This window comes from Maniola jurtina, chromosome 21, assembly GCF_905333055.1.
Source record: "Maniola jurtina chromosome 21, ilManJurt1.1, whole genome shotgun sequence".
Taxonomy (NCBI): domain Eukaryota; kingdom Metazoa; phylum Arthropoda; class Insecta; order Lepidoptera; family Nymphalidae; genus Maniola; species Maniola jurtina.
In genome coordinates, this window is record NC_060049.1 from 3,725,627 (window position 1) to 3,751,333 (window position 25,707).

General features: G+C 38.3%; 2 protein-coding genes across 5 annotated transcripts in view; one reads left to right on the plus strand and one right to left on the minus strand.

The window, feature by feature from the left end:
- Positions 1-11,651, minus strand: part of LOC123876180 (homeodomain-interacting protein kinase 2) — a 145,841-nt gene extending 134,190 nt beyond the window's left edge. For all 3 annotated transcript variants that reach the window (XM_045922349.1, XM_045922348.1, XM_045922347.1), the window contains exons 1-2: positions 11,315-11,651; positions 1,483-1,650 (exon numbers count right to left, since the gene is read on the minus strand). In XM_045922349.1, coding sequence (XP_045778305.1) covers positions 1,483-1,647 — 165 coding nt within the window. In that variant the 5' untranslated portion in view covers positions 1,648-1,650; positions 11,315-11,651. The remainder of the gene's footprint in view (positions 1-1,482; positions 1,651-11,314) is intronic.
- Positions 1-24,802, plus strand: part of LOC123876182 — a 29,366-nt gene extending 4,564 nt beyond the window's left edge. The window contains exons 2-16 of one of the 2 annotated variants that reach the window (XM_045922350.1): positions 13,087-13,415; positions 16,530-16,714; positions 17,015-17,190; positions 17,705-18,230; positions 18,535-18,682; positions 19,313-19,460; positions 20,408-20,516; positions 20,889-20,968; positions 21,087-21,187; positions 21,789-21,915; positions 22,212-22,441; positions 22,688-22,882; positions 23,143-23,242; positions 23,755-23,866; positions 24,574-24,802. In XM_045922350.1, coding sequence (XP_045778306.1) covers positions 13,328-13,415; positions 16,530-16,714; positions 17,015-17,190; positions 17,705-18,230; positions 18,535-18,682; positions 19,313-19,460; positions 20,408-20,516; positions 20,889-20,968; positions 21,087-21,187; positions 21,789-21,915; positions 22,212-22,441; positions 22,688-22,882; positions 23,143-23,242; positions 23,755-23,866; positions 24,574-24,717 — 2,469 coding nt within the window. In that variant the 5' untranslated portion in view covers positions 13,087-13,327 and the 3' untranslated portion in view covers positions 24,718-24,802. The remainder of the gene's footprint in view (positions 1-13,086; positions 13,416-16,529; positions 16,715-17,014; positions 17,191-17,704; positions 18,231-18,534; positions 18,683-19,312; positions 19,461-20,407; positions 20,517-20,888; positions 20,969-21,086; positions 21,188-21,788; positions 21,916-22,211; positions 22,442-22,687; positions 22,883-23,142; positions 23,243-23,754; positions 23,867-24,573) is intronic. The other variant, XM_045922351.1, reaches the window with a different exon arrangement.
- Positions 24,803-25,707: the final 905 nt, after the last annotated feature.

Consider the following 25,707-nt stretch of genomic DNA (forward strand, 5'->3'; position numbering starts at 1 on the left):
GTCGAGGGTCAAAAACAACAACACATCAACAATACATAAACGTACTTAAATGTCACCTCCACATATTTTTTGGTCAGTTGGTTCTATAGTGACTCAAAACGGAAGATTTCATATAGCTCCCTCTTTAATAGAGGCTCTCTAACGGCAGCATTATTTTTTTGAAGGTTTACACTATAAATAAATAAAAAACACATTTGCAAACGATGTTATCAGCAAAACATTTAACCGCAGACGAATTTATCTTTTCATGTGTCCTACCAACAGAGATAGGCTGTCTTGTTATCTTTATTGATAGTGCGCAGGAGGTAAGAAGGGTTATTATTCCTAAAAAATGTTGGGCTCTTTATTCTTATGAACTTGGAAAAAAATTATATTAAAAAATTATATACATACTAAAAAATTGACGTAACAGATGTTTCATCAAAAAAAGTGGAGGTCTCCAAAAATTTTTTTGCTATTGTATCGAGTGGGATGTCAAATGAAAGAGGAGAAAATTCTGATCTTATGAATATAAATGTAGGTACAACAACATTAAATATACTAAGCGACAGCAAAACAATTTCACTCTAATATTTAGTATATTAAGACGATCGCAGTCGGGTTTTAGTTTTAAAGTTTAGTTTTTTTTTTTTTTAAGTTTTTTCAACTTTATCTTGTTTTTATTGTAAGTATTATTACTAGTCTCCACATCACCCCTCATCAATTACGATCAACTTACTCAAATACGGACAATCGATATGACGTCGATTCTACATAAGCAGATGCATCTCGACCCCTGTTAATATTCCCTACTAAATTCCTTGAAACACTCACTGTCGCATTTCAAGTTGGAATATGCCATGCTAGTTATATTTCTCAGAAGTTTCCAGTGCTCTGGACATTACCAAGGCCTTGAAGAGTCTAACTCGTGCTCCTAAGATCTTGGAAGGTTGGACTACATAGTATAAAAATAACAAGGCCGTACTTGCTAGCCAATGTTTTTTTTCTTTTTTAGGGTTCCGTATCTCAAAAGGAAAAATGAAACCCGTATAGGATCACAAAAAAAAATTAAAATGTGTTTATGAACAAATAAATAAAAATTAGTATTTTCAATTTTCAAAGATAACTATACCAAGTGGGGTATGATATGAAAGGGCTTTACCTGTATATTCTAAAACAGATTTTTCTTTATTTTTATACATAATAGTTTTTGATTTATCGAATGAAATGTCGGAAAAATAATTAAGTACGGAATCCTCGGTGCGCGAATATGACTCGCACTTGGCCGGTTTTTATTTGCAAAAAATATAAGGCTTGCACTTGACAACAGTGATGCCTGATAGAAAACAACGATGAGGTCTAGATTGGAGCACGATTGCCTAGACTAGATACCAATTCATGATATTTAAGTGACAGGTAGGTACTTGGCAGTAAACACGCACACCTAAGATGTAAATATATGATTAAACAACGTTGATGTATGAGATCTCAATGGTAGGGTACCTTGCAATAAGTATTGTCAAATGTGTGCTGGTGTTGTCGGTGCGTCTGGGGACTCAGTACGCGGCGCTTCTTGGCAGGCTGCGCCGGCGACAGTGCCGGCTGGTGACGGGGCGGCTCGGGCTGACTGTTGCGATACTGCGTCGGCTCCGGGTACATGACATGCATTCCCTGGTGACAACAAAGGAGAAGTTATATATCTTATTAGAACTTGGCTTGAACACACTAGCCGTGTGTCTTGATCTATACACATAACAGTACTTGACTGACTGACATCTATCAATGTACAGCCTAAACCGCTAGGACTCGGGTATAGTTAAAGACCTGAAGAGTGACATAGGCTACTTTGTATCCTGTAAAATTAAAGACTTCCCGCAGGAAATCCTAAATCCATGCGGACGAAATCGTGGAAATCAACTAATTATTTATAAGTCGAACGAATGTGGCAACCGATAGTAAAACTATGACGGAAAGCATATTGATGGACAGTTAATAGTTACGTAATGTCCCACTTAGTACATAGTGAACTACTGAGGAAACTCTTGGGTTTAATCCTGAATCGTCATCTGTCAAATAAGGCTAGGGGCGACGTGAAATCAAACATAACTAGTCGTTTCATAGCCTACCTAGCGTCAAATGTAAGTAACATTTGACGCCTGTCAGTATAGGCGAAGCGTCGACATTTTGTTAGAAGTACCCGACTGTCGTGAACTGTGCTCTCACGCATGCAGCGGCTCGATTGCCGTAGAATGACAGCTACAATGTCACCTCCGATTGGTTGACGGTCGCTCACTATTGGCTATAATGCATTGTTGCAACAAGAATACCATAAATTCAGCCAATCACAACGATTACGACTGTGATACTGATTGATTCAGATTTTTCGAAATCGACCTACAGATTTCGTCGCGATGTTTTCATTCACCGTTAAAGTGATATTGCTTTTTAACCGACTTCCAAAAAAGGAGGAGGTTCTCAATTCGTCGGAATCTTTTTTTTTTCACTGCTTTTTTTATAGATGGACAGTTAACAATTCCCTACGCCCAAAAACTAATGACTACTATAAGACACTGATCAATTTTGATATTTTCAGCCGAGCCAACGGAACGGTGAGTTAATTCCACTGAAAGCGTCGTAAAATCGAGTTTTCATTTACTAAGAGCCGTCGTTATGGTGAAGCATGTCACCCGTAGCCTAAATTCTTTAGGTAAGGAGGACGCGGTGCGGAAAATAGATGTAGAAATACACTATATGGATCTTGGTTGATTATAATCCACTTGTGCAATACAGGCAGCTCTAGTCTAGTTGTTTTAGTTATTAGCTCTTGGTTGCTTGAGTGTAAGATACCTTTTTTTTTTCTCTGGTCTGGCTTTACAAAGATTAGCCAATGTCAAGTTTGTAGTTATTTGTAACAAGTTAGTTAAACTATACAAGTATGGACCCCGTCCGTGCCGGCGCTCGCCGACACACGCACGGCACCCCCTTAGAGCGCTTTCCAGTCAGTTTAAAAAAAAAACACTCCAAAAAGGCAGAGCACGCCCGCCAGCCAACACCAACACAGACGAAGTCCAAGATACCTTTAATATTACACCAAAATGTTAACAGTATGTATATGTTACCGCAAATGTATTAAATTCAGCGAATCTGTAGAATACCCTAATCATTCCATGAAAGACCGGGCTTGTCTTGGCAAAGTATAAAATATGGAATCTATCGTTGACCATTTCATACATTTCCTAGGCATTGTACTCCTTAGCACTCATACAATTCTAAAATGAAATCTATTACATAAATGTAACAGTATGTATAATTGTATACCGTAGAATTAGTGAATAAATGAAAAATAAAACGCAGCTAAACTGAGAATTACGATTGTGATCATTATTTACAGTAACTTGCGTGTTACCTATGTGAATGAATAATTTGAATTCATTTCCGCGTTTCCGAAAAGGTGTAATTAGAGAATGGGGAAGGTTTTAGTCCGGTAGATCTCTGAACAATATATCTAGTCAAGTCGGATGAACTGTCGTCCGAACTCCAAAACTACGCATAGATGCCCGTCGAAATAACCCACAAAAACTAGGTGAAATATCAACATTCATGAATATTACAGGTTCAATATGATATTCTTTCGAAATTATATCGGAAACCCGAATGGAGCCACACAATCTAAGTTTACATTGAAACCTGATTCAAGCGGAGTCGACGGGCTTTAACCAACTTGGTTTGAATGTGAAATCCGCTTATTAAAATAAATCGAGCCGGCCAGAACTTGTTAGGTTGCGGCAACGCTAGACATAGAAATACTAGACGCTGTAGTAGACTTATGTTGTCTAGCTGTTACCCCGGCTTCGCCTGGGTGGTTATTTTTTTTCCAAAACTTTCTTTTTCCATGGTACATACATTGTCTATCTGTTTATACATCTATGTGTATCTTAATCTATAATGCAGGCTTAGTGGTGAATGCTATAAAGAGATCAGTAGTTTAACCGTGAAATAATGGCTAAGAAATAGACACATTTTGTAACTCACATACGCGTATGACTCAAAAACTCATATTCATTCATTCACAAACATGTGTAAAAATTTATTTACTCAAACAAGAATTCGAAGTTAGGTCAAAGAGTCACTTAGTTCAAATAACCGATAGTATTTAGGGTCCAAAATGCTAAAATGGCGACCTTGCACCGGAAAAAGCGCAGCGTTGGCGGCGACGTATGGAAGTCTTTAAAAGTGACCTAGCCATCCAGCCATCAACATAGGTTTCTCTCTTGTAGGGACTTGTAGGCCTATCGGTTGATGAAGACGATGATTTTTTAATAAGTACTTAGTTAATTAATTGTATAACTCAAAGGGACCGTTGTCAGAAATCTTGTTTAACCAAATCTAGGCGTAATTTGTCATTAACTTTGATAGTTTACAGGCCTAGCCTAGCTCTTAAATAACTCTGCATAATCCAATTAGATTGCGTCCTCCCAAAGGACTGTTCAGGTTAGATTACATTACGCAAGACTAACTTCTGAGGCAAGTTTTAGCTTAGTTTATCTTTACTATTCGTAACATCTAGGTACAAGGTATAATTTAAGGGTGGGTACACACTGAAAACTCTCCACTCGAACTGAAATGAAGCGAAGACGAAGGGAGGCAGAGCTACGCATATTAAAAGTAAGGGTTGCTTGTTACGTATGAAGGTAGCGCATCTTCTTCTTCTGCTTTGGGGCTATACAGGTTCTTGTTTACCCTGTATCACTTCGTCCGTCTCCGATCCATTGTGATCGCCTCCACTTTATATTTCCTCGTCAAAACCTGTGGCCGCTAGTTACTGCAGCACTGTTCTAACTGAAATCGAAGTAACATCCTCTGGGTATACGATGTGTTTCCGTAGGATGCTACGTTTATGCGTTAGAGCGGGGCAAAACCAGACTATGTCCATCGGAGTCTCGACAGACTCCTGGCCCAGTCTGCAGATGTCAGTGCCATACCCACACACGAGAATTTTTTTAATTTCTAGTCTGGTCTGGTGGGGACTTCGACTGTGGGCGGTGTCGCTGGTGGTTGCAGTGAGATCGATATCACCCACAAGGTTGAATTTGGCGACAAAATGTGGTTCGTGTGAATTTAACTATTTATTCTAAAATTTAATTACACATTAGTGCCCGCCCACGTGTTGTGGTTGTGGTACGTGTGAATTCCCACTAAACGTAGCGTCAGAATAACGTCACGCGGTAGGTTTGTGCACACCAAAGAACTCTGTACACAAGATTTCTATACCATTCGACTTCTGGGTTTGTGCTTTGTGCGTTCATACGCACCAAGGAACTTCTACCTTAAATCATATCATCATCTTCCAAAGCCTGAAATTCGTACGACGAATAACAAATGATAGAAAATGGGACGCAAACAATAACAAATGATAGAAAATGGGCAGGACGTCGCGTCCGTCGTGGCAATTCTAATCGCGATTATGCGAAAGATTTGTAATACAAGAAACTGTACTATGAACTTACCATGGAGGACAAATTGCAGCGCATGAACAGAGTGAACTAGAGTCTAATTATTATTATTATTATATTAATATCATGTCAAATATTAAGTATTTGATCACTAAGGACACACTGGGTGATGTAAAATCAAAGATTTAAAAATATTATGCTTAATATTTAAAATTCTTTTTCGTGTTCGTTTCGCGTGTCCAAGTTAGTGTGTTTCCACCCTTATCCGATTCACGACGTTAGTGAAATAATGATTCGACATGCGGGAAGTTGCCGAAAGTTTGCATTTCATCTGCAAATGAGGGTAGAGCGGCGAGGTAGATCTCCATTTCGGGATATTTGCGAGTTTCTAGGGCGCTCGGGGCATGAGTTACGTTGTTCGTGCACGGAAGGAAATTTAATTAAGTAAATCTCGAATATTCTCGTTGTTTTTAATTCCGTGACGTCATTTACCTGGATCAGGGTCCGAACTGAAAAACAGCGCTGTATGCTCTTGTGTATGCCGCTAACAAACCCTAAACGTAAAGAGCTCAACTTTTAAAAAAATCTTGAGAAACTTTTTTTAGTCTAAACTAGTTAATGTGACGAATTTGGTTGAAAAAGCCTACTTAAACCAATAATAATCCAAAATCGAAGTAATTCTAAGAAAGTCAGATTTTACCGAGGATAGTGAATAAGTGAGTCAATGGTAGTCTGCAATTGCAAACAAAAAATAAAATATCGTAAACTCCTTGAACAATCGGTCCATTCTCTTTTCTGATTACACTGTCTGCATTCTTATGAAACGTCTTTATATACGTAATTTAGAATGACCCTATGCACATATATGTAAAGACTGGTTGTTTAGAAATGTCCAACATTGATTGTTGTGTGTCCAAATAAAACAAGCGATTAGGAGGTATTTTCTAAATAAAATACTAATACCAACGACTTCGTCTGCGTGATATAATTTTATTTAAGTCACTTTTATTTAAGCACTCGGGATAATGTATAGTAGTAATCTATTTATTAAAGCATTTTCAAAATCGGATCATTAGTTCCAGAGATTACTCCCTATAGCCAAACTTACAAACTTTACGTACCTCTTTATAACATTAGAGTAGAAGATGTAGATGCAGATTAATAGTGTAGACGTAAAATACAATATATCTATTAGAAAAAGCAAGAAATTTGCTGAGGACTTTTCAATGAATTTCTCACCTTATGCAAAAAATACGTATCGAAAAGATAGGTAAATAATAATCAATTACTTCTTTAAAAAATTGGTAAAAGATAAAAATGACACTAGTTAAAGAGATAACATACCTATAAGTTAAAATATAACTTTGAATTTGTAGACCGACATCACAACAAATTAACAAGAGATTTTTTTCTTACACAGTTGGATATTTCTAAATGGCAATGGCATACAATTATTACCCGTTGAACAATACCCCTGGTCTAGTATTATCGTTTCACTCATCTGACTTTCTAAACCAAATTGCGTAGGTGACCTGTGGCACCATAATGAACGGTGGAATAGGTAGTTTAGATAGAGCAAAGATATGATTTAACCTCTCTGACAGTATTAAAGTTAAACAGCACTAAAATCCGACTACTGCCCGCCAAATGCTGATAGATAGCGATAGATATACTAAAATTGTTTTTTAACCCCCGACCCAAAAAGAGGGGTGTTATAAGTTTGACGTGTGTATCTGTCTGTGGCATCGTAGCTCCTAAAATAATGAACCGATTTTAATTTAGTTTTTTTTTGTTTGAAAGGTGGCATGATCGAGTGTTCTTAGCTATAATTCAAGAAAATCGGTTCAGCCGTTTAAAACTTATCAGCTTAGCACTTAGCTGATAACTTTAAAAGTTATCAGCACTTTTCTAGTTACTGTAACCTTCACTTGTCGGGGGTATTATAAATTTTCAATTTACACTTGTTATCTTTCGCTCTGTGTATCTACACGTTGTACATATTTATGAACTGCGAATTTTTTCCTCTTTCAATTGATATCCCACTCGATTCAATAGCAAATACATTAATTCTCCAAAAAAATTTTTGGAGACCCCCACTTTTTCGTATGTAACATTGTCAGGTCGATTTTTTCGCACAAAATATAAGCCAATGTCCCCGGACCAGAATAACGAATCGATTGACGCATCATTCAACAAAAACGGCCCAGTAATTTAGGCGCTACGGTGGAACACACAGAACTGACTGCTAAAATCATGACCATTCCTTTTGACTTTGCTGTAGTCGGGTAAAAAGAAAGTAAGTCTTGAAACAATTAACTGGGTAACTGGTTTTTATGGTGACTAATTAGTAGCTGCCTAGTGGTTTCATGACCGGATCCAATCCGAATATAATTGAAATAGAACCTACGTCATCATGATTGACCCACTACTGAGCACGGGTCTCTTCACAGAATGAGAAGGGTTTAGGCCGTACCCACAGTCCATCATGCTGGCCAATGTGCATTTGCGCAGATTATGGAGAACTCTAAGGTTGCCATCTATAGAGTGCACTTGGACTTTGCTCTGAGTTAAGACACTGTTAAAACGAGACAGAGTTATATTGCTGGCATAAATCTATCTCGTTTCAACTGAAACTTAAGTCTGACTTGTGCAAGTGCGTTCTATGATCTCAGCCTCAGGCATGCAGGTTTTCCCTCGATGTTAAATTGTTTAAAAAGCACATAGCTCCGAAAAGTTAGAGGTACATGGTTAATGATAATAATCTATACTAATATTATAAATGCGAAAGTGTGTCTGTCTGTCTGCTACCTTTTCACGGCCCAACAGTTTAACCGATTCTGACGAAATTTGGTACAGGGTTAGCTTATATCCCGGGGACGGACATAGGCTACTTTTTATTCCGAAAAGTCAAAGAGTTCCCACGGGATTCCTAAAACCCCATCCGCTTAACCGATTTGTATGAAATTTGGTACCGAGGTAGCTTGCGTCCCTGCAATTGACATAGGCATTTTATCCCGGAAAATCAAACAGTTCCCACGGGATCTTTAAAAACCTAAATCCACGCGGACGAAGTCGCGGGCATACTCTAGTATTTTATTAATTTTACGGATATACCTATCAAGTCACGATTCTTAATATTCTCAATGCATGTAAGCTTGTTACTCGTTCTACCGGTATCATTGGCAGGGTCACATGCTGGTGAGCGCGGCTCAAACCGAGGAGGTCGCGCTAAATCGAGCTTCGGTCGTGAAATGTCGCACACCGTTACCCGGCGCGGTGCCGTGAGTGCCGTAGCGACTAGCGGCCCATTGTGTTCACGCAATGCGAAAAACCTAAAGGCGATGAAATCGGTCGTGAAATCAACTCCCACCAGATTACAACATGGGGTTATTCAAGGACCAACAAATTCCTCAAAAGCCGGCAACACATCGGTGGTTCCTCTGGAGCTGCAAATGTTCATGGGCGGCGGTAATCACTTAACGTCAGGTGACCCGCCTGGAAATCCACAATGCAGGCAAAATGCAGCTTGCCAGACTTCACACACCTATCAGAACATTATGGAGAACTCTCAGGCGTGTAATATGTTTTCTCATGGTATTTTCCTTCACTGTTAAAGCAAGTGATATTGAATTGCTCAAATACCATATAATAGCATCACATTATAATATTATAAAGCCGAAAGTTTGTATGTGTGTATGTGTGTGTATGTTTGTTACTCCTTCACGCAAAAACTATTGGACGGATTGGGCTGAAATTTAGAATGGAGATAGAGTGTACTCTGGATTAGCACACAGGCTACTTTTTATCCCGGAAAATCAAAGAGTTCCCACGGGATTTTTAAAAAACTACATCCACGCGAACGAAGTCGCGGGCATCAGCTAGTAATACCATAAAGGCATATTAACTGCCAATATGGAAAATAGGTACACAATCTCTAAACTAAAATGACAGATTTTGATTGAAAGAAAGAAAAAATGAAAACTTATTTACCTATTCATCATAAAGAATAAACAAATACTAAAAATAATAACAAACAATAAAGTTAAAACAAACTTTAAATTAGTCATTAGTTGTAATTAGTAATAAAAATACTTAATAATTACTTTAAATGAATTCTTGCACCCACATGGCACAAGATGAAAAACCCCGGCTCAGCAATAATGGTGCAGATAAAAAAACCTGGGCACTATTGCCTGCAGAAAAGAAGCAATGGATTTAGACCTGTCAATTTAGTTAAGAGATTATGTAAAGGCAATGACAAAAATTGCAATTATGCAGTGTAATAATCATTAATAACCGCCGCCACAATGGAATTGGCCACAATGACCATAATTGCAATTATGCAGTATCATCATGATCAACGCATTCCGCCCCACTACTGAGTACGGGTCTCCTCTCAGAATGAAAAGGGTTTAGGCCATAGTCTGCCACGCTGGCCCAATGCGGAATGGCAGACTTCCCACACCTTTGAGAACATGGGGAACTTTCAGGCATGCAGGTTTCCTCACGATGTTTTCCTTCACCGTTAAAGCAAGTGATATTTGATTGCTTAAAACGCACATAACTGAAAAGTTAGTGGTGCGTGCCCGGGATCGAACCCCCGACCTCCGATTAGGAGGCGGACGTTCTAACCACTAAGCTATCACAGCTTGCACTATAATAATCATTAATAAAAACTTTGTTGCTCTAGCCCTGCTGTTTCATCTAACTCGTTATTAAAAATATGTGAGGCAAGCAGTTGTTTTTTCCACAAATAAAGACTCTCTCAGAAGAATATCAGATGTCAGTGATAATAATACAGTCAGTCTGTAATGTGCTCTCTGAGGCGCAATGGAAAGTAAATGCCTGCAGGCAATAAATCAGGCCAGGTCATTTAGTAACAAGCTGGCATAGCAGATAGCTAGGTTTTGTTACAAATCAGGTGGTTACTTATATAGATTTCATACAAAATTATTATTTATTAAAGTATGCCCTAGAATATATATATGTCTATTTAGATTTTAAAAATAATATGTTCAAGTCAAGGGAATTATACCTACCTATTCAGTGAAAAGATGAGAAATTCAGTGGTTGGAGGTGTGATGAAAATAATTAAAGGTCAAAGAGTTTTAAAATACATTTTGTAGAGTGACAAAGTGTCTTCCACAGTTCTTGTTGAATTTTCAACAGTTATTTGAAGTATTTATGCTCTAAAGTAGGTTAATTATAGATCTTTTAAAGCATTTGTAACAGTCCACACTTTAAAATGTACTCAAGCTGTTAACAATTCATTATTTAGGTAGGTATAAAAGTAAGTATCTGTTTGCTATTGGAAAGATATTAGAATGATTATGTTCAAATTAACTCTAGGTCCTCTAGGTATGATTTACTATTTTGTAGGACTTTCTGAAATACCTGTCACAATTTCAGCCTATATTTATTTTGTATAGTGAATAAATCTCAAGTTCTCTTTTCTAGTTCTAAATTTTGATGTTGTGAGAAACACTGCATGTTATTATGATAAAGATTAAAGATTTAACTTGAAAATTGTGACAAAATCTTATAGGAATATCAAAATAAACAAAGTATGGTTATAATTTGTACCAAATAGTAAACATATGATTCGCCGCATGACAAATAGAAACATAGGTAAGTCAGCAAACGTAAATAATCTAGATTTCTAGGTAAAATCTTAACAAAAATAACGCAAGAATCGTTCTACAATTCCTCAACGCAGCAAACGGCTTCAATGTTATTAGAAATCACACGTAGCGACTGCGAGTGAACGGTGTGCTATGATATCGCCTCCATAGAAAGCAATAAACGACGCTACGATTCGGTGGGAACCAGTTATTTTCCACTGGACTTTCGCACTCAAAACTGTAGCTAAGAACATTCCTTACCTTTCAAAGATAAACTTCTGTCTGTATGATTCCACTATCATGCTGGAGAAGCAAACGAAAGCGGACAAAGGGTCCTTCAAAACACAGCCATTTTGAAACCGACCATACAAAATGTTACGTGTTCCACAATTACCGTACAAATTGTTTATCGAAATTCAGAAGTAAAATCATCCGTTCGCACTCATTTTGGTTTTACAGCACAGTAAAAACTTACACTAAACATTTCACACACTTTTATGTACGATTTCACTTCATACTTGCGCACACACCCGTACACGTCGCAAAGTCCGTCGAACGGAAGCGACGAACTCACACGAATGGCGCTGCACCTCGCGAATGGCGGAACGACGGAAAAATAATGGCTGTGTTGCCAGAGCAATATAAAAAATTTCTACTGTTTTTTAAGATATATTTTTATATTTTAGTACTTGACAAATGCTAAGTATTTTTTAGCTATAAAAGCATACGTTTGAACTATTTTCACATTTCACATAATTCTCCTCAGGTATTACTTGCATTATCTGTGGTGAATAATGCCTGTTTTTAACACCAGTGACATTATATTCTTTCTCTTCTTGTGGGCTTCAATGCCAATTCAACATAGTTATAACACTTTCCAAATAATTTTGAAACAGGTGCAAAGGAGATAAGCCAGAAAAATGTACCAATATTTTAAAAACTTGTATGTATCTATAAAAAAATTGATTTATACGAAATATGTGTCTATCTTTAACTCGTAACTAAATATTTTTAGCTCAATAATCACACTAATATTATAAAGGCGAAAGTTTGTATGTGTGTGTGTGTGTGTGTGTGTGTGTGTGTATGTTTGTTACTCCTTCACGCAAAAACCACTGGACGGATTTGGCTGAAATTCAGAATGGAGATAGATAATATCCTGGATTAGCACATAGGCTACTTTTTATCCCGGAAATTCAAAGAGTTCCCACGGGATTTCAAAAAACCTAAATTCACGCGGGCGAAGTCACGGGCATCGGCTAGTAAATTATAAAATTGGTCGTTTAATGTTTTATGAATGTACTAGCTGATACCCGCGACTTCGTTCGCGTGGATGTAGGTTTTTTAAAATTCCCGTGGGAACTCTTTGATTTTCCGGGATAAAAAGTAGCCTATAAGCTAATCCAGGGTATAATCTATTGCCATTCTAAATTTCAGCCCAATCCGTCCAGTAGTTTTTGCGTGAAGGAGTAACAAACATACACACACACACACACACACACACACATACAAACTTTCTCCTTTATAATATTAATGTACTAGTGTGATATCCATATTAACTATTCCTACTTCCAACTTTTCATTGTTTAGATATTACAAGAGTCATATATGTACGTGGATTTTGTAAAATCATGTTAAAACCGAAAATTAAACACATGTAAAAACATTATGTAAAATTATAATTTCTAAATCACAGGAAATAACTGCCTAATTAGTAGAAAATTATAAACTGTGCCAACATTATTAACCAGAGACAATTTTTATTTTTCTTTATTTGCTCCAGTTCCTCAATCTATAAAAGTCTTTTAAAAGTAAACTAATGAATTTTATCTAATGAATTTAGATTATTTATATTTTTTGATTAGACATTTATGGCTGTGTTGTTCAATGCATATTGATCGTCTCATGAAGACAATAATTATTATTTTACAGACAAGCGCAGTGGAGAAAAAAATAGCATTGTCTATGAATGCGTAGCGCGCGTGATTCAACTTTGTTGCTTAGCAACGCGCTAACAATTCAAAAAAGCACAGTAGCATTCGAGAATTTATTACAGTAGGTTGGAGTATACAATCGAAATTAAACTCGCGGAATTAAATTAATTCTAATATTTTCTACCTTTTAATATAAATCATAAACCAAACGATTCAGTTGTTTAAAATGAAATTGAGTGTATGTAATTTAATATTATATTTGTATATAACATGTGACTGTAATGTTAAATTAATGGTAACGCGTATCTATTAGGCTGTATAAATTGAATCAAATAGTAAAATGGTAATGGTCTATCCCTTTGTAATAGTTATAGTTGGCACATGTTTGTCAACCGTGGAAGGAAACGAATATGAAGATGAAGAAAAGAGTAAGTGACATTTTTATTTAATAAAGTTTGTAACTTAAAAAGCTAGAGCCTGTTTTAAAGTAAATTTATAAAATAATATTCTTGCAACATATCCGAAAAAATTTGAAAGGTTGAAAATTGGAATCAATGAAATTTTAACTTGCTTAGAATTTAAAAAAAAACCTACTTGCTTCGGAAAAAGTTCAGTTAGGTCCAAGTTGATGATCGACTGGGATCTTTATCGATTCGATTGATTAGAGGTACCATGTTGATAAGGTGATCTAATTGTTATTAGATCTAAATTAGGTATCTAAATATAAGTACTTATTTAAAGAGAATCTTGACTCACTAATTCATCTACGCGCAGTCTAAACCAGAATGCTGAAATTTCGCCCTAAGGTTCCCTTCATATTATAATGTAGACAAGGAAATAAGGCTGGATTTATCCAAATTTCCACGAGAGCGAAGCCGCGGGCTATTATCTATTTTCGCTAAATCTGTCGGGAATCAAATCCAGGACCTCACTTAAAAGGCTCGATTACGGTAGAATGACAACTACAATGTTACGATCGCAATCACCTCTGATTGGTTGACGCTCGCTCACTATTGGCTACAATGCATTGTTGCAACAGGAATAGCGTAAAAGCCAATAATAACAATTGCGATTGATGCAGGTTTTACGGAATCGAGCTACACAGTACACAGTCACCTTCTCCTTTGAGTATATTTTTCTGTGGTCACCCCCATGCCAGTAGAAAAATATTTTTTACAGAACCTAAAACGTTTCAAACTATTCCAAAAATAAAACTTAATAACTCGAAATCTCGCGTCTCGGTTGGCTGCGCATGCGACCATCCGTCGTCATCCATCCGCTCGTGGACAAAAGGTTGCGAGTACCCGCATGTAACCGCCGAATTACACCTTTTATATGGATGTTTATTCGATTGTACCAGACCCGGTTATGGGCAGGATGTAACCTACAGACCCACCTTTAAGGTAACATCAGCTTCAATAAAATCGACTGCTAAGGTTTTATTCATTCTTTTTCTAGTGGTAGGGCACCACAGAACAGCGAGAACTGTAAGCGTTGGCATCCTTTATACCATCAACATCCAATTTACACGAAACGTTTTTATTACTTAACGTTTCTGATACGAGCCGTTAAGGTTTGGAACGGCCTTTCGGCGTCCGGGTTTCCTGCCACGTATTAAGTTAGTTACCACCATACCGGCAAAGCCGTGCTGCCAAGCGGTTTAGCGTTCCGGTACGATACTGTGTAGAAACCAAAAGAGTAGTAATAAGATATTGTTTTATTTTAAACATGTATGTATTTGTGAAAGTTTTTCCTATGATGGTAATTTTAGCGCTTGAAATCTTAAATTTTTTGATTTTTTCGTAAGCTCGCCTTTCGTAAGCTAAGGATGAGGAGGAGCCTCTAATAAATCGACGTAATAAACCTTGTATTGGGGAAATGCGTTTTCTTTTTATGAAAACCGTAGTGGATGGTACGGGGTGGCTCCAAAGTAAACTCCCTTCGATTGTGGCATAATTTAAAAGAGGCTAACGCAACGTAATTTTATAATAGGTTGTAAGTACCAAGGAATAAGAAGGTACTTGTTGCGAATAATAGAGATATTTTTGTAAACAATGTATAAAATGACTGACTGATTGTTTGACTGACTGGCTGACTGACTGATCTATCAATCCACAGCCAAAACCACGAGGGATAGAAAAATGAAATTTCAGCAGTAGGTAGACAGATTTCTTGTAGGCACTCATTTTCGCAAATTCCATTCGAGCGCAGCTGGTGGGTTAGTTAGTTATATAAATGTTGTGTGTGTGAATGTTTGTTACTCCTTCACGCAAAAACTACTAAGTAAACGGTTTTACCTGAAACTTGGAATGGAGATAGATAATATCTAGGATTAGCACATAGGCAATGTTTTATCCCGGAAAATCAAGGAGTGCCCACGGGATTTTAAAAACCTACATCGACATCAGTTAGTAAATACATATTTCCAATAAACAGTCAGTAGTTCCGCTAAATTCTATTCCTTGTACTTCATCGTATCTAAAGTTGCAGTGTTCAGGCGGGCCAATAAACTGTGAGCCCCATTATTCGGGAGATCACGCGATTGCCTCGTGTTTACCATCTTGTCGTTTCCTTAACGTAATTCCCTTTTCCTATCCCCCTGTATACCTATTTAACATTGCTATACAGCAGTTAACTACAATGTCCCTTTACCTTGCTTTGAAAGGATAGCAACTACCTATAAATATATACAAAATGACGACTTCTTCTTCTTCTTCTTGATTTTAACTCTATCATGTCAAAAGTGCAGGTCACTTTTAAAATAAGGACTAAAATATACACATAAAGCTAAAATGGCGCATGAGAAGTAATTTTTTAGGCAGTAAACTTATCTACTTAGTACACAGTTTTTGTATCTCTAGGTACAAAAACAGCAGAGATTAGGGTCAGGAATCCACAACAACTGCGGGTCAGACTCGCCTAAGGTATGGTAAAGATTTATACGTTTAAACATATATATACCTGCGTGTTGGTACCGCCTAGCTCGACCAACATGTACCGGTACCCTTCGCTTCCAGGACAAGCAAGACAACCTTCCTCCTCCAGACATGCTGCTTGCACTATCCACTCTCACAGTGCCTGTTGTATTAAGACCCACAGCGACAAAAATTATCCCTTTTTAGTGTACCTACCTACATGTTGGTATCCCCTAATCAAAACGCGTGTCCCGTATTCTTGGCAGGTTCTTTTTTGGTATCCACAAATCAGAACCCGTGTCCTGCATTCTTGGAAGGATTCTTGTGGATGAGGTCTAGCAATGGGCTTCCTTCTCCAGACTTGTGGGTTCCACTGTTCCTCCAACAGCCTCTCTTCTACTAACTACCGCAGTACTAGTAAGCCCTAATTCGCACGAGCGTTATAAAAGCGTCGCATTAAAACCCGGCGTTGGCGGGTATTAACGTTGTACGCGTTAAAAAAGCGTTGTCGTGTGAACAGATATTTGGGAATGCATTGGTATATTTGAACGCTTTTTTAACGTTCGTTAAAAAGCTCTCGTATGAATGAGGCCTTACTGTATTTTTTGAAGATATTTTTCTTTCCAGTGTACCAGTTGGTATCCCCTGATCAACATACCCGTACCCCACGCCTGGAGGATTTCTTCTGGACGGGGTCTGGTGATGGGCCTCCTCCACCAGACTTGTCACTTCCACTCCCAACGCCAACAGCTCCGATTGTGCGAACTACCACAGTCCTGGCAACTGTTTATTTGGATTCATATTCGCCACAGGTAAGTGCAAAAATCTTTGAAGTTATGGAAATATTTCGAATAGGTACTTTTTTTTAATTCAGATAATAAGTGCTTTTTGTCTCGTAGTTTGGAGGAAAATGAATTCTTCAAACTTCTTACCCATCATTTAAAACTCGTCAACCATTTTTAAACCGGCAGGAATTGTTGGCACGTTTCAGCTGTTTCTGTAATTAGAAGACTGATTGATAGAATAGAAAATGATAAAGTATCTAGATCCAGGGTATTGCAGTTGTGCTAAAGGAAATTAATTCGCCCAATAACCCAATATAGTCTGTCCAGGCGGTGACAGACAAGACCAGCGGGGAATGCGTGCTCAACTGCGACGCAACACCTGACAGCTTAGAGCCAGACATTCCAGAGGACCGGCGTTACTGGCTCCTGACCGTCATCCAAGGGTCCACCCCTGATAGTCTCCAGCTAAGGCTAGCAAGGTTATACCAAAAAGCCTTCTTGAGGTACGAGTATTTTTACCAAATGATATTTGATGATATAAATATTTTACCTAGAAATTCTAGAGGACTGTCTTTTATCTGCAACGAATATTGTATACCTTTTGTGGTAGCATTGATAGTACGCGACAAGTTGACATGGCAATCGGAGTATGAGGCGGGGGGACGCCCACATACCCGCCCGTTACTCGCGTTCATCCGCAGCGGGTTAGCCGGAAAGGGAAACTGTGCGGATGTATGGGACGTCCCCAGTCCCCACCTGAGAAATCACAACCTGTCGCGTACTATAGGTAGGTAGGTAGGTATGCAGATATTGACAGGTTTCTTGCTTAATGACGCCTATAGCAGGCGTGATAAGTCTCTGAGAAGTGAGAACACCAAAACTTGTAATGTATAAATTAAGTACGTCTATAATAGACGTACTAAACTTGTAATGCAAATTCTGAAAAGCCCAAGCTGGATTCACCATCGTGTATTTTAAAGAAATTCTTAGTTAAATTTAAAACCTTATCTTTTCCAGACAACAAGAACGACATCTTGGTATAATCAAATCTCTTGATGCACCAACTCCCAGAAAGAAACACGATGTACATTCCTTTGTTATTAATAAGGATAATGAATTTAAAGACATAAGTACCAACACTGCCAAAACTCCCCAAAAACTGTACGATAACCAAACTTTAATAAGCTTAGATGATTTAGCAGTTAATACAGACATGCAAGTATCTGGTAATGTAACAACAAGTGATTCCAAGAATAAAAGTTATTTAGCAAATATAGAAATGTTTTCAATAGATGAAAACGATTCACCAATAGAACCGATTAAAGTAACAAAGCTCAATGAAGTAGAAACGTGGATACTAGTAACTCCGACTGTTGTAATACATAAGAGGGATGTGGAAGAAGTAATTGAGAATACTAAAGAAGATCTCATAGATCTACCGTTAGAAGAAGAGACGAATAATGAGACTGTGTTGTTTAAGAGAGAAATCATCAAACCTGAGCAACAACCTCCTGTTCAAGTGCATATACAGAATATAACTGAGGTAGTTTCAAATAATTTTTGAAAATATACTTTTTATCAATTTCCCATTTTTATAATTCTGTTAACATTGATAAAACTGGTATTGTGATAAATCCAATCCGTTATATCGATGATAACAAAACTGAAAACTTTCAATTCAGGTTAGAGTAAAGAGACCAGAATTTGAATCGCATCTATTTTGCTTAGCTTCAGCAGTAACAGAAAAATTGCTATTAGGATCGAGACTAATTTTCGAGATTAATTTTGACGAAGCACAAGTACAATGCGATTTACTTAAGAGATTCTTATTAAACTCATATTTTCAGTCAACAGAAGGCATCGTTCAAATAGTATATGTAGTGCTAGTAGGTGGTAGAGCCGTACCAGCGGCGGTAGCAGCGAGAGACATGCGTCTAGTGAGAGATGCTGAAGTTGCGAAGGAACTAGGTGCCGTGGTCACTACTAAAGCTGAGCGTGAGTGTAACATTGGTAATGAATAAGATTATTTTATCGTAGGAAATGATATGGTAAAGGCTCTAAAGGTAACAAATGATATCACAGAGACCTTGAAAATGATAGATTAAAGCTGCTATGGAAATTTGCAATCAATTACTTGAAATTTCAAAAGGTGTTGTAGGTAGAGTGAGAACAACATTGATAATAATCTAAAATGAAGCTTTTAGTAGTGAGCTTGTCTTAGATTTAGTATTGGATGATAATTTAATTGTAGAAGTGGTACCACCATTTTTAATATTTTTGTACATTGAAGCCATTGAAATTAGTTAGCTAGAATGTACACAACTTGATGTAGGCATCAAAGTGTACAAATAACAATAGAGCAAAGAAGGAAGTAATGACAGTAAGATGCATTGAATTGATTTCATTGAAACAATGTTTATCACAGCTGCTATGATAACAATACATACATACATAAATAAATGGCAAATGCCTATGAGATTCATTTATATGGCAAAAGGTGTATTAACGTAAAATATGCAAATAATAATCTTAGCTGGTTTCGGCTGTTGGTTAATCCTAAACATAATGTTAAAGTAGAAAATACCATTAAAAACCTGGTGACTAATATAAAGCAACCATTGCCAGCAGCGTACCTGAAAGCGGCTGAAGGATTGGAAGGAGAAGCGGGAACGACTGGCGTGCATGGCACTGAGCTGTGGGCTTTGGCAGTGGGATCCACTGTTGCTATACTGGTGCTCTTGGTTCTGCTGGTTCTGCTGTGTTTTGCTCACAGGTAACTAAGATACTATACAGGCTGATAAGATGACACAAAATAAACACGGAAAAAATGTATAAAAAATCCTGTTTGCTTAAAGTTTACAATAATTTGCAAATAAAAGATCTGACTGACGCTAGAGGTCAACGAACGTTGGTAGGCCATTCGGAGTCAATGCCGCGTCGTAGGTGGGGTATTGACTACACGGTATTAACTCGGATTTTGCATTACAGGTTTGAAAAATACTAAATCACTAAAACTACAAAATAAGGCAATTTACTTATGAAGGTTATCGGCAATGGATTGTGTTTATGTAGTATAATAATAACGCTAAGTTTTTGCAAGAGTTCTGGTTACACCACAAGCAGGATTTAATCAACTCTTCTGACTTCTTCCTGAAGAAGTGGGTTCGAATTATTTATAATTTTTTTTTTAAAGGAACTAAGAAAATTTACAAATTGCGAAAAAATCTTCGATAACTTTTAAGGATTTTTAAATATCTTTTAAGATTTTCTCGATTTACACTTTTAAATTGACGATTTGAATCTTGAAGAAGCAATTCGATTTACTATACTCTTAGTTAAACTATATAAAGAATACCCGGCTGAGTTTGTTGTGGGCTCTTCTCATAACTGCTTGGTGATTCACCAACTCAGTGCCTAACACTGAATGATAGCTGCCGAGGTTGGTTGGTTCTACGTTGCTGCTTCACTTGGTGATATTAAAATATAGTTTCGTAGAAAACCTTCAATGGATTAAACATTGAACTCGGTGGCTATCATTCATTGTTAAACACTGATTTAGCGAATCACCCCGGTCGGCGCGTTTGGAACCCTCGTAACTTTAGTTTAAAGTTAACATAATTAATTATTACCACTACATCTTGTTTGTCAGTCAGAAAGTGTACAATAGTAGGTACCCAATTTGAATGAATGACTTTGACTTTGACTTTATTCTTTTGGCAGAAAGAAAAACATAAAATCAGCAGCATCCTTACGCGCGTACAGAAATGAGCTGATGATGGAAGCGGAGCGCAAGCAGATGAAGCAAATCAACGACGAGAAGGACTCCAAGGTTTCTTGACATAACTTTTGTTTTATCTTCCAGTTCAATGCCAAAAAATTATTGGAATACTAGCTGACGCGTCCGCGTGGATTTAGGTTTTTCGAAATCCCGTGGGAACTCTTTGATTTTCCGGGATAAAAGTAGCCTATGTGCTAATCCAGAATATTATCTATCTCCATTCCAAATCTCAGCCAAATCCGTCTAGTAGTTTTTGCGTGAAGGGGTAACAAACATACACACACACATATACACACAAACTTTCGCCTTTATAATATTATTTTTGCGTGAAGCAGTAACAAACATACACACACACATACACACAAACTTTCGCCTTTATAATATTAGTGTGATGTGAAGATGACGATGAATCTTTTCTTTCAGTTGATTAGCGTGGTTTCTCCAAGTAGAACGAGACCCAGCAGTGTTTTACTACCAATATACAGAACTGGTAGTGGTTCAGGGTAAGTATATTCGCATAAACTCATAAATATCTTCTTTTGTTCAACTTATAACATAAGATAATGTTTAAATCCTTTCAAGGATTCATCGTTATTAGTAAAAGTGTGGGATGGGTTTCAGTTCTTCCAGCACCACTTCGTCTGGTGTGTCGGAAGTGGCGGCCGCTCTTCGGAGACGACAGAAGAAACCACATGCTCTGAGGATGCCACAGAAAAAACGAGGTACCTATCAAAACACTATGCCTATGTCCCTTTTTTTGATCAGCTCTAAGAAAATTCTCAACGTTCTAGTTTAGCCTGATTTCTCCACCAGTACAAAGGGCCAAGATCTATTTGAAATATTTTTTGATAGCTTATTGTTTTGTGTGTTTTGTATAAATACAAAGTAGGTACTAGTAGTAATATTCTGGTGGTAGGCTTCGGCCGTGGGTAGTTACCACTCTACCGTCAAAGCTGTGCCGCAAAGCGATTAAGCGTTCCGCTCCGATGCCGTGTAGAAACCAAAGGGGTATGGCAGTTCTTATTAAACCCATACATTTAATAAGAACTGCCATACCCCTTCCAGGTTAGCCCGATTCCACGTTAGACTGTATCATCACTTATCACCAGGTGCGATTGCAGTCAAGGGCTAACTTGTAACTGAGTAAACTATGGCGATCCGGATACAGACATTTTCAGCGCTGACCTGGGCTTGGATTGCTGCAGCATTCCCGTTTTCTATATTTAACTTTTTACTCATATCCGGATGAGAAGTTAAAATTTTTCTAGACCGTCGTTAAGTTCTTTACTTTTTCATAACTTAGACCTTCATTTTGGTTGTCAGTGGGAACAACAGACAGTCTGCTCGAAGCAGCTGGCTTGGACAGTTCGGACAGCGGACAATTGTCGCCTTCCGTACCAGCTACACCTACTTCATATCTCTCTATGCCTTCCGTTAATGCTTTTCCGAGGTAAATAAAGCTTGTCTATTTTGAAATGACGCGCCCCACTACATAATTTTGTGTAGTAGTGTAGTAGTATAGTAAATAGTAGGTATACCTACTGAAAGAAGCTTCCAGTTTGCTTCGCCGCGTCCATTTTACAACTCAAATTCAAAATAGTTTTATGCAAAATATTTTGAATTTGTTTTGAATTTGAATTTGAATTGTGAAAAATCCTGCTGTCTACCGATTTTTTGAAAATTCTCGAGCGGATCTTGACGAGCCTTCTACGTAAACCAATACAAATTAATGATTTGCAATTCCAGGGGTAACTTAGTAGAACCACTCTCCAAAATCCTCGAACCAGTTTCAGTGAGACATCTAGACATCGATTCATCACCGACCAGCCCCAAGGAAGTCAAACCCAAGAGTGGCAAAGAAGTTGTTCCACGAAGACAGATGCCATCTCAGTTGGTACGACTTGGAAGTATAGATAAGGACCCCGGGGTGATTGGACCCTTGGTCTGGGATCTACACTGCCAGAGGATAAAGGATGGTAAGTAGTTGAAACTTACCAAGTGCAAAGAAGTTGTATGTGTACGAAGACAGTTGCACATTATGGTGCAACATGCAGCATGCGATATACACCACATGTTTAACAGTGGGAGGGCGGGCCGTGCATATCACATGCTGCATGTTGTACCATACAAATTTGTTTGGTTTAGAGGACTATAGCATGGACTTCCGCAAAACAACGTCTGCTTCTTTATAACGAAGAATTTAATTTAACTCCATTTCTCAGTGTCAAAGCCGTCAAGTCCTGCGAAGTCAGTGCCGTCATCAGCTCGCCAACCTGGCTCGTCCCGCATGAGGCAGCGCTTCAACGAGCTCATGGATGATGCCTTCACGTTGTTCGGCAGCGCGGCTTCAAGTGCTGACTCGCACCACACCTTTACTATACCCGCCCAAGAGAGTAGGGACAGTGGAGAGAAGACTGGTGAGTTGTTCATCTGCCAGTGACGTCATCAGCTGATAGATGATGCTTTCACGTTGTTATCAGGGGTTTTTGATTAAAAACACTTCAAACTAGGTAGTCATAGGGAGCCGCTGGATTCAGGCGGCGCAAGATCATGGCGTGTGGCAGTCCCTACAAGCGACCTGTGTCCATCAGTCATCTATCGGTCAATAATGACGATGATTATACCATAAAAATTTGCGCTCACTCCGCTTGCACGAATGTATTTTGGTTCTCTCTTGCAGAACCAGTGGTGACGCAAGCTCGTAACGACAACGTTCGTCTTCCCGGCTCGCCGTACACCGCCCTACACATCGTCAGAGGCCGATCTGCAGGACCCGGGTATGTAAACAAAATAAATACTAGGTAGATGAACACGACAGTCTAGTGTGAATGTGAAATTTTCACTTTTTATTTCATTTTTCGGCAAAGCAGTAACTGCTGCAAAGTTGAACACAGAATGAACTTGATGGAAGCCTACTGAGTTGGCATTATGTTTAGTTAGATGAGACTTTTTGTGTAACTCGTCTCATATCTTTTTCCGTTCCATTCCATTCTACAGTCTGTAAGCGTCCACTGCTGGACGTAAGCCTTTCCCAGAGCGCGCCATCAAACACGGCCTTCCGCCTTCCTCATCCACCCGCTCCCCGCTACATTCTTCGTATCATCGGTCCAGAGGGCTGGAGGTCGTCCCACACTACGCTTACCTGTACGCGGTTTCCACTCCAGAACACGTCTGCCTTGTCGGCCAACGGTTCTACCACAGACATGACCTGCCCACAACCACTTCAGCTTGCCAATCCTGTGTTACAGTTACAATATAAAAATGTATTCTGACTTGTGAGGTTTTCCAGGAGAGGTAGTGCCACAACGGACAGCAGCGCGAGTAGACCACGCACCGCGCTGCTGCGAGGCACGGCCGACCGGCCCCTGCCCACCCCGGCCTGGCCTTCTGCACCTTCACATGTGAGCGTAACTGCCTATACTTTTTAGGGTTCCGTAAAGAAAAAAAATAGTGTTATCTATTACTTGTACCTACGATGGTACGGAACCCTTCGAGTGCGAGTCCGATATACATTTAACCGGTTTTTATTTGAATTAAAAAAAAAATGGTCTTGCGCCGCCTTAATCCAGCGGCTCCCTGCGACTCGTTTGATGTCATCTGACCACCTGGTGTATGGGTATGCCAATCCAACAATTCACAATCAAAAAGTGTACAATCATCAGTGTACAGTCGTCATCATCGGGTGCCTTTTACCTGTACTAATACGTATTCTGATTTCTGAGCTTCTACGAAACTAGATGGATGGATGGATGAATGGATGGATAGATAGATGAATGGATGGATAGATAGATCGACGGACGGAGGCGGCCTTACTGCTCAGAGCAATCTCCACCAGGCAACCTTTGGTGAAAGGAAAACCTAGATATGTTGGATTGTACAAGGTTTGGCGATCATCATCCGAAAAGTTTCTTCTTTTTTTTAAATTATATAGACTAGCGCTTGGCTGCAATCACACCCGCTAGCAAGTGATGATGCAGCCTAAGATGGAGCGCGCTTGCCTATCTTCTATCTATTGCTTCTCTATCTAAAGCTGCCTCTTTTAACTTTGGGTAACTAAGCTCGGTCCATTATTTGATTTATACTTGACTTTGACTTTGATATATTCCAGCGGCATCCAGTCCCCATAGTGAACCCAGCTTTCATCACGGCGGAGGGTAGACTGGCCCCGGATGACCCGGCTTTGCCGCTCATATCGGCTATCAAGAGCGAGATACAACGCGTCAGGGATGATGCTAAAAAGTCTGCACATTAAAATGGGTTTAGTTGAGAAAGGGTCGAACTTCACCTGTTAATCTAATGAAAGTATTTTTTTAGACAACTCACTCATTTTATTAGGCAACCTAAGTACCTACTCTTTTTATTTTTATTCGTATAAAATTCCAAAAAAAATAATGAATGTTGTATTCAGCATTAATATGTAGGTGTCATATTATTATGATGTACTGTGTTTCCCTATCCTCCTCGAAAGCTATTGCAATTCACATCGTTGATATTTTTCTTTGTTATCAATTTTTTATTGTTAAGTATATGTTGGTAGCGCTACAATTTAAAATTAATATTTTTAACTAGATATGAATTAGTTAAGTCTACCTACCTAAAGTTTAGTAATAAGTAATGATTAAGTAATAATGAAAATCACAACATGCCAACTGTGTGTTAAGTTGTAACAAATAAGTCTACCTACTTAAACTCTGTTTTTTTTTTTTTACTTTTAAATCATGTTTTTAGAAATAAACTTTTTTATTGATGAATAATTTGTTTTATTTTATCTTATTAATAATAAATAATCAGGTAGGTATGCGCTACGAATAACAATAGATACCTACCTACTTTTGTTATTTGTAGGCTATGCACCAGAAAAGTTAAAACTTCGTTTTTGTTCTAATTCAGCCAATTTTATCAGACAAACCACTCGACATTCGTTTCGCCCCGACACCAGAGCATCCTCAGGAGATACTAGAGTTAGACCTTACAATGCCTTACATTACTTACATACAATACTTTATACTCATAAGAGGCATTTTAAGATCTACTGAAGATACTCCGGTGTCGCGGCGAAACGTACCTACGTCGAGTGGTTCGTCTGGTTTAGCGGATTATAGCAGATTAAGCTTTTGGTTTCTAGTACATATATCATGGACTTCCGCAAAATAACGAATTGCACTCGGTGTCCAAGTGGTTTCACTTGGACACACCAGCAATGATAATGTTTCTTCATCGACGTCTTCTCTTCTCTTCTTCA